This window comes from Cataglyphis hispanica, chromosome 22 (genome assembly GCF_021464435.1).
Source record: "Cataglyphis hispanica isolate Lineage 1 chromosome 22, ULB_Chis1_1.0, whole genome shotgun sequence".
In the NCBI taxonomy this organism is placed as follows: domain Eukaryota; kingdom Metazoa; phylum Arthropoda; class Insecta; order Hymenoptera; family Formicidae; genus Cataglyphis; species Cataglyphis hispanica.
In genome coordinates, this window is record NC_065975.1 from 689,981 (window position 1) to 702,652 (window position 12,672).

Sequence of the window (12,672 nt, forward strand, 5' to 3'; positions counted from 1 at the left end):
ATTTGATGGACCGATCAGGATGGAGAATCCTTTCGCTTCGGAGCGTCCACTCAACGCCGCGAAAATTTTGAATTGTTTCATTAACCAATCAGGACAAAGGAGCAAAAATTTCTTCGCTCTGATTGGTCGATCAAATATGTTGAAACTTTCGTAGCATTAAACGGAACATATTCCTTGATGAAAACTAAACGCGTCTCGAGAGAAAAACATGTTACTTGCATATATGATATGAAAAACTTGTCTAGTTTTTTGCATCTTTTATAATTGATCTTTTATAATTATATTATATTTTCTATGAATAAAATGAAATGATATTTCTTATCCCGCATATATATATATTGCTATATTAGGATGCGGAGCGAAAAAAATTTTAAATCGAAGCGCCTGTCAAGACAGATTACGAGTCCCAGCATCCCAGATGGCGTATTACGTTCATCTCGTTGGAGAGATTTCCAAGTTTGCTATCTTACGCGGATAGATGACAAAAATAATTAATGAAACGCTGTGTCGCGGACGCTCTGTTTTTACGATACATTGTCAAATCGATTATTATCAAATCGTTTCACAAAATCATCTGAAACATTGGAGCCAATTTATACAGTTGTTATAATTTTACATAAAATTTCTGTGCGCACGTTTCTTCCGATCGTACTAATTACTCCGATACGAAATATGCAGTACAATTCAACGAATTAAGAAATTATACAATTAAAATTTCACAAAACTCGTAATATATAATTAATAGAGATTAGTTTCTTCGAAATGTCAGCACCCGAGACAGCAGTAATTTTTGCAAAGCTGGAAGCATTAAAAGACATTAGGTATACCGTACATAATACCTTTTTATATGTATATTGCACATAAAATTTATTTGCTTGTTCTAATTTTCTTTGTGTATTTCCAGATCGAAAACTCTTCAATTGGAGAAACTAAAACAAAGAATATTACAAGAGGTGGAACAGACTGAGCAAGAGGAGAAATGTTTATTAGAATATAAACAAGAAATGGATTTACTAATGCAGGAAAAAATGGCACATGTAGAAGAGCTGCGTCAGATACATGCAGACATTAATGCAGTAAATTTATATTGCTTTTTTTTATTAAGAATAATACCAGGATAGTATAAAATTATACAATGGAACTATATGAGTTTTCTTTTTTTGTTGCTAACACAGTTTATATTTTTTTAGATGGAATCAGTAATCAAGCAAGCAGAAGAAGCACGTAACAGAGCAAGAGAAACTGCAAAATTAATTCATAATAATGATTATCAGCCATTGAAGCACGACATTGATCGTATGCGTAGAGAATTTCTAGGTTTGGAAAGATTACCAGAATTATATGAGACTGAGTCAGATCTTATCTCTCCAGAGTAAGTATATTAATTAGGCATAAAGCTATTAAGCTTGCTATTATGAAAAGTGTATCTATCAACTAATAAATGGAGAATGAAATTGCAGACTGAGCTAAGTCAAACTTTTATTGTGTAGACGGTTTGTTCATAGCTACTTTGAACGGTCGATGCAAAAGGCAGAATGGAGAGTAGAGGTACGAAGTGACGATTTATTACCGCCGCTCGGACTACATCATCCTGGACATCCAGGAGGCTCAACACCTTTTCTAGCTCCCCAACCCCTTCAGGGGCCAAGCAAACCAGAACCTAGGCCGTTGCCACCAGCCCCAGGGCCCCCAGCTCCAACATTCAGGTACCACTGGTATATCTCGACTTTCTTATTACATTTTTTATATGTAAGATTAGAAATATTATATATCTCTATTATTATCTTTTTTATCAAAAATCTTCATCATGTTTTACAGGCAACAACCACCACCTATGAAGTCTTGCCTTTCGTGTCATCAACAAATTCACAGAAATGCACCAATTTGTCCACTTTGCAAAGCAAAATCGCGTTCGCGTAATCCCAAGAAACCAAAGAAGAAAGATTAATTTATAATTAGAAATATTATTTATATGAATAATCCACATTGCTTTATAATTTGTTTTAAGATATATATATTAATCATTTTTTATAATCCATAGAAACTGTGCACTCTTATCATATCGGTAGCATTTATAAGTGATGATACATCATCTCCATGAGAATGACTTTATATATCAATTTTTTAACGACAGATTTTTTATATTTCAAGGTTTTATTTGTGTTAAGAATATATAAAAAAATATAAGAGAAGAAATGATAGCCAAATATATATAATTTCTACTACTATATAGAGAAATAAAAATAAAAAATTTAACATTTGACAACATTGAGAGAGATTCGTTTCTATATATTTCTTATAATATCATAAATAAATGTTTATATTTTTTTTATCTAATAATAATATTATAAGTTTTTATGTCAGTGCATTATATTATTAAGGATTTGTAAAAAGTTTGAAAGATTTTTATCCATTTTTTTTATTAATAGAAATAAAACTGTATTTATAACTGAACTATGGAACAAAATGCAAGTTTTATTATAATTTCATATTTTATTATTATTAATTTTGAATATATATATAAGTACAACATATACATTTTGATTTCCCAGTTATTAAGTATATATTCAAATCATTTCCATTCATAAAAATATTACAAACATTAAAAAATATATCTATATAATTTCGGTATACATAAATTCGTTATACATACATTTTTAAATATTAAATCTTTACTTAAATCATATTTACAATTTTTTATTGCACTTTGAATGTGATGTAAGTCGTATTTCTCTACTTAAATATTTCTATTGAATTTTTTCTATCACATTTTTCTCCCAATAATAATAACGTATCTTTACAATAATTTTCTAATATTGAATATAAATTATTTTTATTACATGTTATTGTTTTTTGAAATATCCATTTTAAAAAATGAATACATTAACAATAATATCTATCACTTGTATCAACTATCTGTTTCTAAATTAACATAAGACTAAATTTGGTAAAAATTCTATTCAGTTAGAATTTCGGTATTTTTGTTTTTCGAGTTATACGAAAAAGCAAACTGAATCTTTTTATATTCTTGCATTGATTTATGTTGCATTTATGTTATATAAAAAAATATGCAAGTATGGCAAATCTTATAATAATCTAATAAACATTTCAACATTTAAACTATATCTTGAGTCAAAATGATTATTATAATGTATTAATAACAACAAAAACATTTTTAAAAGTCATTTGATTATCAAATCTTGTGCAGGGGCAATCACTTATTACAATACAAATAATCAGATAAAAATTTCATATCACATAATAACTGTTATAGTCTAACAAATTTGTACATATAATATTACTCACAGTTCATATACAATACACATAACAATGCTCTCTTATGTGCTATTTTTATACAAATTTGTACATTATTAAAGTCCTGACAGATGATGTTACAGATTTTTTAATATTCATGAAAAAAAATAAAAAAGCAAAAATGCTTTTAGAATATACATATTGTTATAGAAATTTACTCTTTGTTTTTAATGATTTAAATAGTGACTTGCTATTAGAATCAAGATTCTTGTATATGAAAATCGCAATTTGTGTCAGAATTTATGTCTATTGTACTCTTACTTACTATTCTATCAATAAAACATTAATAATGTTAATATGAATTATGTATGAACTATTTTATTTTAAAGTTATAACTTTTTATTCAGGAAGAATAGTGCATATGCCATTATTGGCATTGTTTATGGCAAATCTCTATTGTCTTCATATTCCAAGTCTGACAATAGCATCTAACATCATAATTGAAATTAATATGACCTTACTCAAGCAAGATTTATTATAAAAAGAAAACTCGATAAAATATAAATAAGTTGTACCATGAAAAGTTTTGAGTATTATAATTTTTTTCTTACCATCATTATTATTCATTTCTAAGAATTCAGAATAGAGGCACTTATTCTTAATTATATGTAGCAAAATATGTAACATTATATATAAAATATTTATGCATTTAAAGATTGCATAACAATAACCTATATGTATTCATAAAAAATATAGATCAGTTTATGTGTGCGTATCATTGAAATAACATTTGTTGTTTATATACAATATGTTGTGGCAGTTGTATATATTGTATTGTTCATAGATATAATTTCTTTATCTCAATTTCATTTTTATTATCATTATACTTTTTCGCAATCACAATCTGATGTTCCGTTAAACTTTAACGTTTTACGCGATGTTCGAATATTATCAGATCTTAAATGAACTAATGGAATTTCGACGTCTTTTCCTTGCCTATTCGACGCTTCACTGGTTTTTTTCACCTCCGGTGAAATCAAGCGTTCATTTACAAATTGTAACCACAACATGGAAATAAGCAACATTGCACCAGTAATACCAAAAGTATGATATGTGCCCAAGCGAGTATAAATGAGGCCTACAAATACTGGGCCTAAAACACGAGACGCACAACCCGCACCTGTCATTAAGCCCATCCACACTCCTTGCGGTCGCGGGCCGAGAATCTTGCTAAATATAGTTTGTATCAAAGTAACTCCCAAAGGGTAACCTATAGATGTAAAGCCATAACCGATAAATAATTGAGTAATCGTCAGTTGTGGAGTATACAGGCACCATTCTTGAGTAATTGGACATCCTAAGATTTCTGTACCATTGGCATTTACTGTGATATTATTGTATGCTATAAAATATTCCAACATTTTTATTACAAAATTATATATATTATTGTGTAATGTATACAAAATAAAAATCATACATAAATATAATTTAAAATATACACTTACGTCCAAAATCTGCAATTTGGGGAGGATTAGGACCCCATGGAATGCACAGTACTCGCCCAATCAACATAAAAAAGAATCCACCCCACATCATTACTTTACGTTCTTCAAATCTATTAAAAAAAAAAAGAATGCAATATTACTTAATATGATATAATATAATAAAAATCATATTGTCTATTTATATAACTATAAATTAATAAAAAACTATTATATGTTATGAATTATTATTATATAAGTATTCATCTTTTAATTTTTATTTTTATTTTTACCTTTTACAGAGTGGTCCAATCATGGTAAATGTAATACAAGCTATTATGGCTCCAACACTCATTAATATTCCCATATAATATAATGCTTCCTTTTTAGACCAAGCAAACTGATCCATAGTGAGAGAAGTACCGAGTCTATACATAAAAAAAAACATATATGTTAATTAAAATTGTCTACTTGACAAAAATTTCATTATCGTTATTTATTGTTTAATTTTAATATTTTATATTAATATTATATTATATAGTAAATGTGTTGAACTGTCTCTTAAAATCTCGACTCTATATAAATAAAAATTTATCAGTTTTCCAAAGAAAAAAATAGATGTAAATAAGTTTATATATATATATTTATTTATTTTTATTTCCAATTTCCTTTGACTGTTCTTAATAAATATCAAAAAATAAATATACTTACGTCTCAAGAAGAACAAAATTAAAGACCAAAACAAAGAATGCGCAAATTAAAGTCCATGAAGCTAAATAGTCAGGTTTTATAGCCTTCCAAGTCTCTTTTTCTGCAATACAATAACTTCTATTATATAAATGTATATCCCATCAATATAAAAAAAAATTAGCAATAAAAATAAAATATCTAGTTCTATTAAAAAATGAAGTAAAATTATAATTAAATTTGAAAATTAATATTATAATAAGAATATAAATTTATTATACCTGTAGCTGTGCCCTCATTGCGCATAGCTTCTTTTATAGCAATTTTATATTCCTTGAAATACCATGGAAGGAATAAAATAAAATTGAAAATTCCCATTATTACATTAATCCAACCAGCCGCTGTGTACATATTTATAGGTAGCATCACAAGTGTTACACCATGGTCTCCAAGAGGTGTCACAGCAGCTTGCAATGCAGGACCTACCACAAAACCTAGCACCTACAAAATACTTTGTCATTCATATATAATCAATATAAATTATTCAATTGTCTTCTATACAATAAGTAGATAAGCTGGTTTCATCCATTATCAGAATAAATAACTATAATATAAAAAACCATATAAGATTTTTAAATCTGTAATAAATTTTTTATCTGTATATTGTATATTTTGTGATGTAAAATATAATAGGAAAAAAATTACCTGTGCAAGAGAAACCATAGAAACTGCACGTGTACGTTCTGAAAGTTTTGTGGCTGCAGATAGATAAGATCTTGCTACAGCAATATTAGCTGCAAGAAGTAATGTATATGTTTGTGATTAAGCAATAAACAAAATATACAAATGTAATACAATTCAAAAAATTTTAAAGATTTTATTAACCAGAACTAACTCCAACGAAGAATCTGGCAATAACCATATAGCTTTTTTTGTCACCAGGTATCACTTCAAGGATACTGTAAGCTACTGATGCAGCAGTGAACATTGCTAAGGTTACTAAAAGTGGCAATCTTACTGATCCTCTTTTATTACCCCACCAGCCTACCAAAGGTGAAAACAACATTTGTCCTAGTGGATTAGCCGCCACTACATAACCCATAAATTCTTTTCCTGCCGTAGGATCCAACTAAGACATAAACATATATCTGAATATATATTGCATGTAATTTCTTGTGATTTTTTTATTAATATATTATCTTGTACATATGTACACTACATACAAACCTTGTCTAAGTATGGCCAAACACCAGTAAGTATAATACTAAAGCCAAGTGACATTAGAAACATAGTAAAATAAATTATGTAAATACTTTTCCATCGTTCTCTTCTTTCAAGTTCAGTTTCTAAATCGTCGAGAAAAGGTTCAGTGCGCCTAGAACAGTTTTATTATACAGCTATTTGCATTTATAAGATCTTCAATTAATTTCAATTAAATTCAAATAGATTTTTTTATCTTTATAGGAATTGAATTTAAAGTTCTTAATTATAAAGATATGTAATAACAAAGAGAGGCATATTCACGCTAAATAAATGTCTTCATTTTTTTTTGTAAAGAAAAAAACAAACTCTAAATTGGTTAAAGAATATATTGTTAAGCATTAGCGTGATAATGATATGTGAAGCACTCTGTATATAACTCTAATAATAAAGCGGGGAGCACACACTTTTGCATAAGCGCATAATAATAAGCATAAGGAAATTGATTGGTTCATTTTCTTATGCATACATTTGTGGACCAATCAATTTCTTTATGTTTATGGTTATGCGCTTATGCAAAAGTGTGTGCTCCCCGCTTAAAAGTCAAAATAAATTTAAATATATATAGATATATGTAAAATACTTATAAAATTTAATTATATAAATTTAATAAAAACTTAAATATACTTTACCTTCTGATAAAAAATTTCTTACATCGATCCATTCAAACTGTTTTACACTGTTTTGTTTCTCATTTAAAAAATCAAAAACTTATAATACAAATTTCTTGGAAGTGTAAATCTCAATACTTTTACAAAGTATCAACATATGACAATTCACTCATCAACCTATTGTAAGCAAAAAGATACATATATAAATCTATTCTCATATTGAGTTTTCCTTAGTTAATCTAATGATAATTATGAATGTGCATATAATAAGAATTGTAAAACATTTCCCAAGATTAATGAGATAAGAACATTTCAAGATTACAATTTTTGAAAATATAGAAAGACTATGTTTTAAAGGTAAAAAGTTTAATGTAAAAATTTCATATTTCTTGAATTATTAATAGTTGAACTAAAAAAAAGCCAAAAACAGTTTGTTTAATGTAAATTATATTTGAGAAATATAAATAACTAGTAAATAAAAATAGATAATAACTTTGCAATTAATTTATTTTTTTTGACAGAAGTTTGTAATTAGCAAAAAATATGTAATACTCAGAAAAAAATAACAAATTTTGTCTAATAATAATATCTTTTCTAAGAATTTGAACAAATTAAAATAAATATTTTCAAAACTTGTCATATTTTATGAAGCAAATAATATTTTTCTGGAACATCTTATACACATATACTTATATTTTTAATTTTATATATATTTTTGACATATACTTGCTTATACAATAAATTATATAGTTTAATATAAAATTAATTAAATATATATATGCACACACATAAGTATATATATTTTATATATGTATATAAAATCAATATTCATAAAAGATTATAAGATAAAAATATTATAATGCAATTACTACATCACAATTTACAAATTTAATTTATACAGTAAAAAAATTTTTTAATTATGAAATTTTATTGCTGAAATGATTGAAAAATTAATATAGTTTAAAGAGAAATAAAAGAGAGAGAGAGAGAGAGAGAGAAAGAGAGAAAGAGAGAGATTAATTTAAAGACATTAAAATGCCAAGATTAAAATACCAAAACATTCAATAATGACATATATACAATAATATAATAATCTACATATTTAAATATTTTTACAATATCTAGTTATAATAAGATAATTTTAAATGCTAAAGATATATTTATACACATCTCTCATGTCTTATTGGACTTTCTTCTAATTTAATCCACAATATTTTTGATTTTATATATTTATACACAATATTATTTTATAGTTTGATCTAACATATTATCTCATTTATTATAACACTTTCATATGTAAACAGTTAAATGTATTTTTATAAATCAAAAAAATTTTTATAAAGCAAAAAATCACCTTTCATAATGTCATCTCACTGACATTAAGAATTCTAATAAGCACAATATGTTATCGAAGCGATCTCTTGTCAAAACTGCAAGGCTATTTTTTTTCTTCTTTTTTTTCATGAGATGCGTTTATCCTCAGAAATGTCCAGCCAATGAGTCATTGAACGACTTCGCTACTCAATCTAGTTTAATTTCAAGATGAGAAATGAGAACTGATAACAATTGATTTGTTAACATTGCTGACTCGGCAAAATAAGAATAAACATCTGCGACATTCAACAATTGATTCTGAGAGATCAGAAATCTAGATCTCGTTTCATGTGAATCAATCCGAGATCCTCGATACATCTTTTCCCATATCGTGCATATTCCCATCTATAAAATAATTATCTCACGGTTTGTCCATGAAAGAAATGCACTAAAGAGCATCAATATAAAAAAAAAGCGTCACGATTATTTCTCCACATTTAAATGTGCTTTGACTATAAAATATTGTCCTTCTTTATATCCATCAACTGCGGGAAAACAATCTGATAATGCAGATTATTCTAATTAAATTTTCTATATCAGTTTTATTTTTTATTTTTCTTCTTGAAGCAAGAGAACTTCCACTCGAAATACAAAAGTATAGAAACATGCAGTCACACAATCTGATGTATGCGATTGATCAATATGAGAATTTAGAAGAAAGAAATAACTAAGGAAACTGATGCGATAACTGATAATTTTTCCATCTTTCCGAAAAAACTACAGTATAATCATATCAAATCACGTGATATATTGCCGCCATATTGTTATGAGTAGTAGCGCTAGAATTCAAATTTATATATGTAATAAAAGAAATATTTTTTGTGCAATTTCAATTTTAATCCAGAGAATTTATTGAAATAGAAGAAATAAGAAGGATACTTCTGCGTAATATGTATTTCTTCTTAAAAATTAGCTCATAAAATCAACTTTACGTACTAAATACTATACCGACCAATCACAATCATTCCATTCTTTAGAGAAATGGCTATGATTGGCCAGAGTAGTTCTTAATACGTATTAAAGTATATAGGTGTAAACTAAGATAATAATTGTGCGATAAATATCATGTATGTAGTCGCTTTTTTTGCATCAATAATACTATTTATTTCATAATGTAAATTTCGCAATAATTTATATATATTTAATTCATATTACATGACTATTCGTTCTGTAATTATTTATCATCCTAAATTCGAGGTTGTCTAATCCATGTGCTGTTAACCTATACGAAATTGTTTAATTATATACTATTTTAAATACTTTTTATTTTTACAGTAATCTTGTCGAACATGTTGATTCTAAACGCAATACATCGAATAGGAACATTGGCACGAGGAAATTTAACCCATAAAGTAAGTTTGCAAAATAATTGTATTAGAGAAAATACATATTTAAATCAATATCTTTTATAGATATAAATTATTTGTAGCTCGATTCAGCAAGATCTATTATTTCCTCATGCTCGCGCTATTCTGATGATAAGAAGGAAGAAATAACGACTGAAAGCGAGAGATCGACTGTTTGTACTTCTAAAGGTGCATGCAGACCAATTGTTTCAGTAGAGACAAGCATCAAGTATATGGATAGTGATGGTAAGTCATTAATGGAAGTCATTAATTACTTGTTACATATAATTGATATTATAATTATAAAGTTTAATGACCTATGATTATTACAACCTTATATGATATTATTGTGATATTAATATCATAAAATCTAGCTTACAAACAAACTTATGGAGATAACCCAGTATGGAAATTATATAGAAGAAATTATAAAGGACAAAGAGCACCTAGAAAAACTCGAAAAACTTGTGTAGTATGTATGCAAACTTTTCTGTCATATGTATATGGCTAAATTGATATAATTTTTGTAATAATTATGATATATAATTTAGAGAGGTGGTATAATATCTACTGGAAATCCCTGTCCTATATGTAGAGACGAATATCTTATATTTGATCATAGAAATGTCAAGTTACTTAAACAATTTATCAGCGAATACAATGGAGAAACTCTAAGTTACTTGTAAGTAACATCTCAATTTTATTATCAATATTTTATTAATATTTCTATTATGTTTGCGCTAAAATAGTTTTTGATATATTTTTGATATATATTTAAATTTGAACATTTTCTGTATATTTATAGACAGACAAGTATTTGCCAAAAAAGACACAAAGAACTCCTAATTGCATTAATAAATGCCAAGAATTATGGAACTATTACATTTGATGTTCCTATAAGACAATACAATTATTTTGAGTGGAAACAGGACAAATAAAATTAATTAACATATATATTTTCCTATTAAATATGGATAAATCCAAAGAATATACAGAAAAAAAAATAGAATCCACTTTTGTCATAGTTGGAGGTGGTATAGCTGGAGTATCTTGCGCTGAGGGATTGAGTTTTCTTGTTCCAGAAGAAAGTATAATCCTAATTACTGCTAGTCCTTTGGTAAAAGCCGTGACAAATATAGTTCCGTTAGGCAAAACATTGATGCATTTTGATGTAGAAGAGAAAAGTGCAACAACCTTGAATGAGAAATATAAGATGTTAAAAGTGATTCATGATACTGTAGTGAAAATTGATATTACTGGAAAATTAGTAGAAATTAGCAATGGAAAGATCATAAGTTTCAAAATGTTATGCCTTTGTACTGGTGCAAAACCGAAGTTGATTGCAGAAAACAATAACCTTGTTGTAGGTATTCGTGATACAGAATCTGTACTACAGTTTTCTCATAAGCTTAAAAATGCGAAAAGAATCATAATTGTTGGTAATGGAGGAATTGCTACCGAAATTGTACACGAAATTAAAGGCGTGGAAATAATCTGGGTAATTAAAGATAAACACATTTCCGCAACCTTTGTCGATCCTGGAGCCGCCGAATTTTTTTTAAATAAGATTTATTCTAAATCCGATATGTCAGAAAATAAAGATACGCCAACCAAAAGAATGAGATATGTAGTGTCAGATACTGCACCAGTTAAAAACGGAGCTGCTCTTGGTCCAGATTGGCATAACAACTTTGACATGAGCAGTACACTTTTTACATCTACCAATGTACAAGTCGAGTACGAGTGTGAAATATCGAAAATATTTACTTCCGATGAGCAAAAACAGTTCAACTCTATAGAAAAATGGCCAATATACGCACAATTAACGAATGGTAAAATTATCGGGTGTGATCTTATTATTTCAGCAACAGGTGTTATTCCAAATTCCGACATACATGGATTAGAAGACCTTAAAAAAGGAGAGGATGCTGGATTATTAGTAGATTGGAAGTTAGAAACTTCAAAGAAAGATATTTATGCTGCCGGAGATGTGTGTACTGCAGACTGGCCAAAAGCAAAGCATTGGTTTCAGATGAGACTTTGGACACAGGCCCATCAAATGGGTCGTTATGCTGCAAAGACAATGGTCGCGAATTTAAAAAACGAAGAATTCTTGCAAGACTTTTGCTTCGAACTCTTCACTCATGTGACTAAATTTTTTTCTTACAAAGTTATCTTACTCGGCTTGTACAATGGACAAACTTTGGAAAAAAATTATGAGATACTTTTGCGAATCACCAAAGATCAAGAATATATTAAAATTATTCTACAAGATGGCAAAATGCAGGGCGCAGTACTCATCGGGGAAACAGATTTGGAGGAAATGTGTGAAAATTTGATACTTGATCAGTTAGACTTAAGTATATATGGAGAAGATTTATTAAATCCTAATATTGACATTGAAGATTATTTTGATTAAGGTAAACTATTAATTTGTTAATATATGTATTTATCTTAATTCAACTTTATCAAACTTAATTGTAATAAAACTTGATCCAGTTGTTTGACTATATATATATATATATATATATATATATGCATGCGTGTGTGTGTTTATGTGTGTGCGCACACATCATTTTTATTTGATTTATAAAGATTTATTGTCATTCTTGTGGTACATAAATATACATAAAACTTTACAGTCTTCACAGTCTTTTT

At 27.6% G+C, this 12,672-nt stretch overlaps 4 protein-coding genes across 8 annotated transcripts; 3 read left to right on the top strand and 1 right to left on the bottom strand.

Annotated features, from left to right (window-relative positions):
• The first annotated feature begins 442 nt into the window (after positions 1–442).
• LOC126857630 (zinc finger C4H2 domain-containing protein) lies at positions 443–2,268 on the top strand. 4 transcript variants are annotated; one of them, XM_050607267.1, is made up of 5 exons: positions 443–821; positions 905–1,076; positions 1,191–1,372; positions 1,491–1,715; positions 1,819–2,268. In XM_050607267.1, the coding sequence occupies exons 1-5, from the start codon at positions 763–765 to the stop codon at positions 1,946–1,948; spliced, it is 768 nt and encodes a 255-aa protein (XP_050463224.1). In that variant the 5' UTR covers positions 443–762; the 3' UTR covers positions 1,949–2,268. The 4 variants fall into 4 exon arrangements, with proteins under 4 accessions (XP_050463224.1, XP_050463226.1, XP_050463227.1 ...); XM_050607269.1 differs by having other exon boundaries at positions 1,506–1,715; XM_050607270.1 differs by having other exon boundaries at positions 1,506–1,706.
• Positions 2,269–3,712: 1,444 nt separating this feature from the next.
• Positions 3,713–9,333, bottom strand: LOC126857581 (major facilitator superfamily domain-containing protein 8). 2 transcript variants are annotated; one of them, XM_050607182.1, is made up of 10 exons: positions 8,649–9,333; positions 7,316–7,471; positions 6,651–6,798; positions 6,309–6,552; positions 6,129–6,217; positions 5,705–5,924; positions 5,448–5,547; positions 5,030–5,164; positions 4,761–4,870; positions 3,713–4,657 (listed from the first exon to the last, which is right to left on the bottom strand). In XM_050607182.1, exons 2-10 carry the CDS (start codon positions 7,345–7,347, stop codon positions 4,137–4,139), a joined length of 1,599 nt encoding a protein of 532 aa, XP_050463139.1. In that variant the 5' UTR covers positions 7,348–7,471; positions 8,649–9,333; the 3' UTR covers positions 3,713–4,136. The 2 variants fall into 2 exon arrangements, with proteins under 2 accessions (XP_050463139.1, XP_050463140.1); XM_050607183.1 differs by lacking the exons at positions 7,316–7,471; positions 8,649–9,333 and having other exon boundaries at positions 6,309–6,571; positions 6,651–6,795.
• A 339-nt stretch (positions 9,334–9,672) lies between these two features.
• LOC126857642 (28S ribosomal protein S18b, mitochondrial) lies at positions 9,673–10,964 on the top strand. Its single transcript, XM_050607289.1, has 6 exons — positions 9,673–9,735; positions 9,944–10,020; positions 10,098–10,260; positions 10,389–10,486; positions 10,566–10,696; positions 10,820–10,964. The coding sequence occupies exons 2-6, from the start codon at positions 9,958–9,960 to the stop codon at positions 10,950–10,952; spliced, it is 588 nt and encodes a 195-aa protein (XP_050463246.1). The 5' UTR covers positions 9,673–9,735; positions 9,944–9,957; the 3' UTR covers positions 10,953–10,964.
• Positions 10,965–10,984: 20 nt separating this feature from the next.
• Positions 10,985–12,472, top strand: LOC126857587 (pyridine nucleotide-disulfide oxidoreductase domain-containing protein 1). Its single transcript, XM_050607196.1, has one exon. The coding sequence runs from the start codon at positions 10,985–10,987 to the stop codon at positions 12,431–12,433; it is 1,449 nt and encodes a 482-aa protein (XP_050463153.1). The 3' UTR covers positions 12,434–12,472.
• Positions 12,473–12,672: the final 200 nt, after the last annotated feature.

Coding starts and splice junctions, on each gene's coding strand:
- LOC126857630 (XM_050607267.1), top strand. CDS start 763: ATGTCAGCACCCGAGACAGCAGTAATTTTTGCAAAGCTGGAAGCATTA. Junction 822..904: donor GAAGCATTAAAAGACATTAG/GTATACCGTACA, acceptor GTGTATTTCCAG/ATCGAAAACTCTTCAATTGG. Junction 1,373..1,490: donor TCAGATCTTATCTCTCCAGA/GTAAGTATATTA, acceptor TTTATTGTGTAG/ACGGTTTGTTCATAGCTACT.
- LOC126857581 (XM_050607182.1), bottom strand. CDS start 7,347: ATGGATCGATGTAAGAAATTTTTTATCAGAAG. Junction 6,553..6,650: donor TTTGGCCATACTTAGACAAG/GTTTGTATGTAG, acceptor TTTATGTCTTAG/TTGGATCCTACGGCAGGAAA. Junction 4,871..5,029: donor ATTGGACCACTCTGTAAAAG/GTAAAAATAAAA, acceptor TTTTTTTAATAG/ATTTGAAGAACGTAAAGTAA.
- LOC126857642 (XM_050607289.1), top strand. CDS start 9,958: ATGTTGATTCTAAACGCAATACATCGAATAGGAACATTGGCACGAGGA. Junction 10,021..10,097: donor GAGGAAATTTAACCCATAAA/GTAAGTTTGCAA, acceptor AATTATTTGTAG/CTCGATTCAGCAAGATCTAT. Junction 10,697..10,819: donor GGAGAAACTCTAAGTTACTT/GTAAGTAACATC, acceptor GTATATTTATAG/ACAGACAAGTATTTGCCAAA.
- LOC126857587 (XM_050607196.1), top strand. CDS start 10,985: ATGGATAAATCCAAAGAATATACAGAAAAAAAAATAGAATCCACTTTT.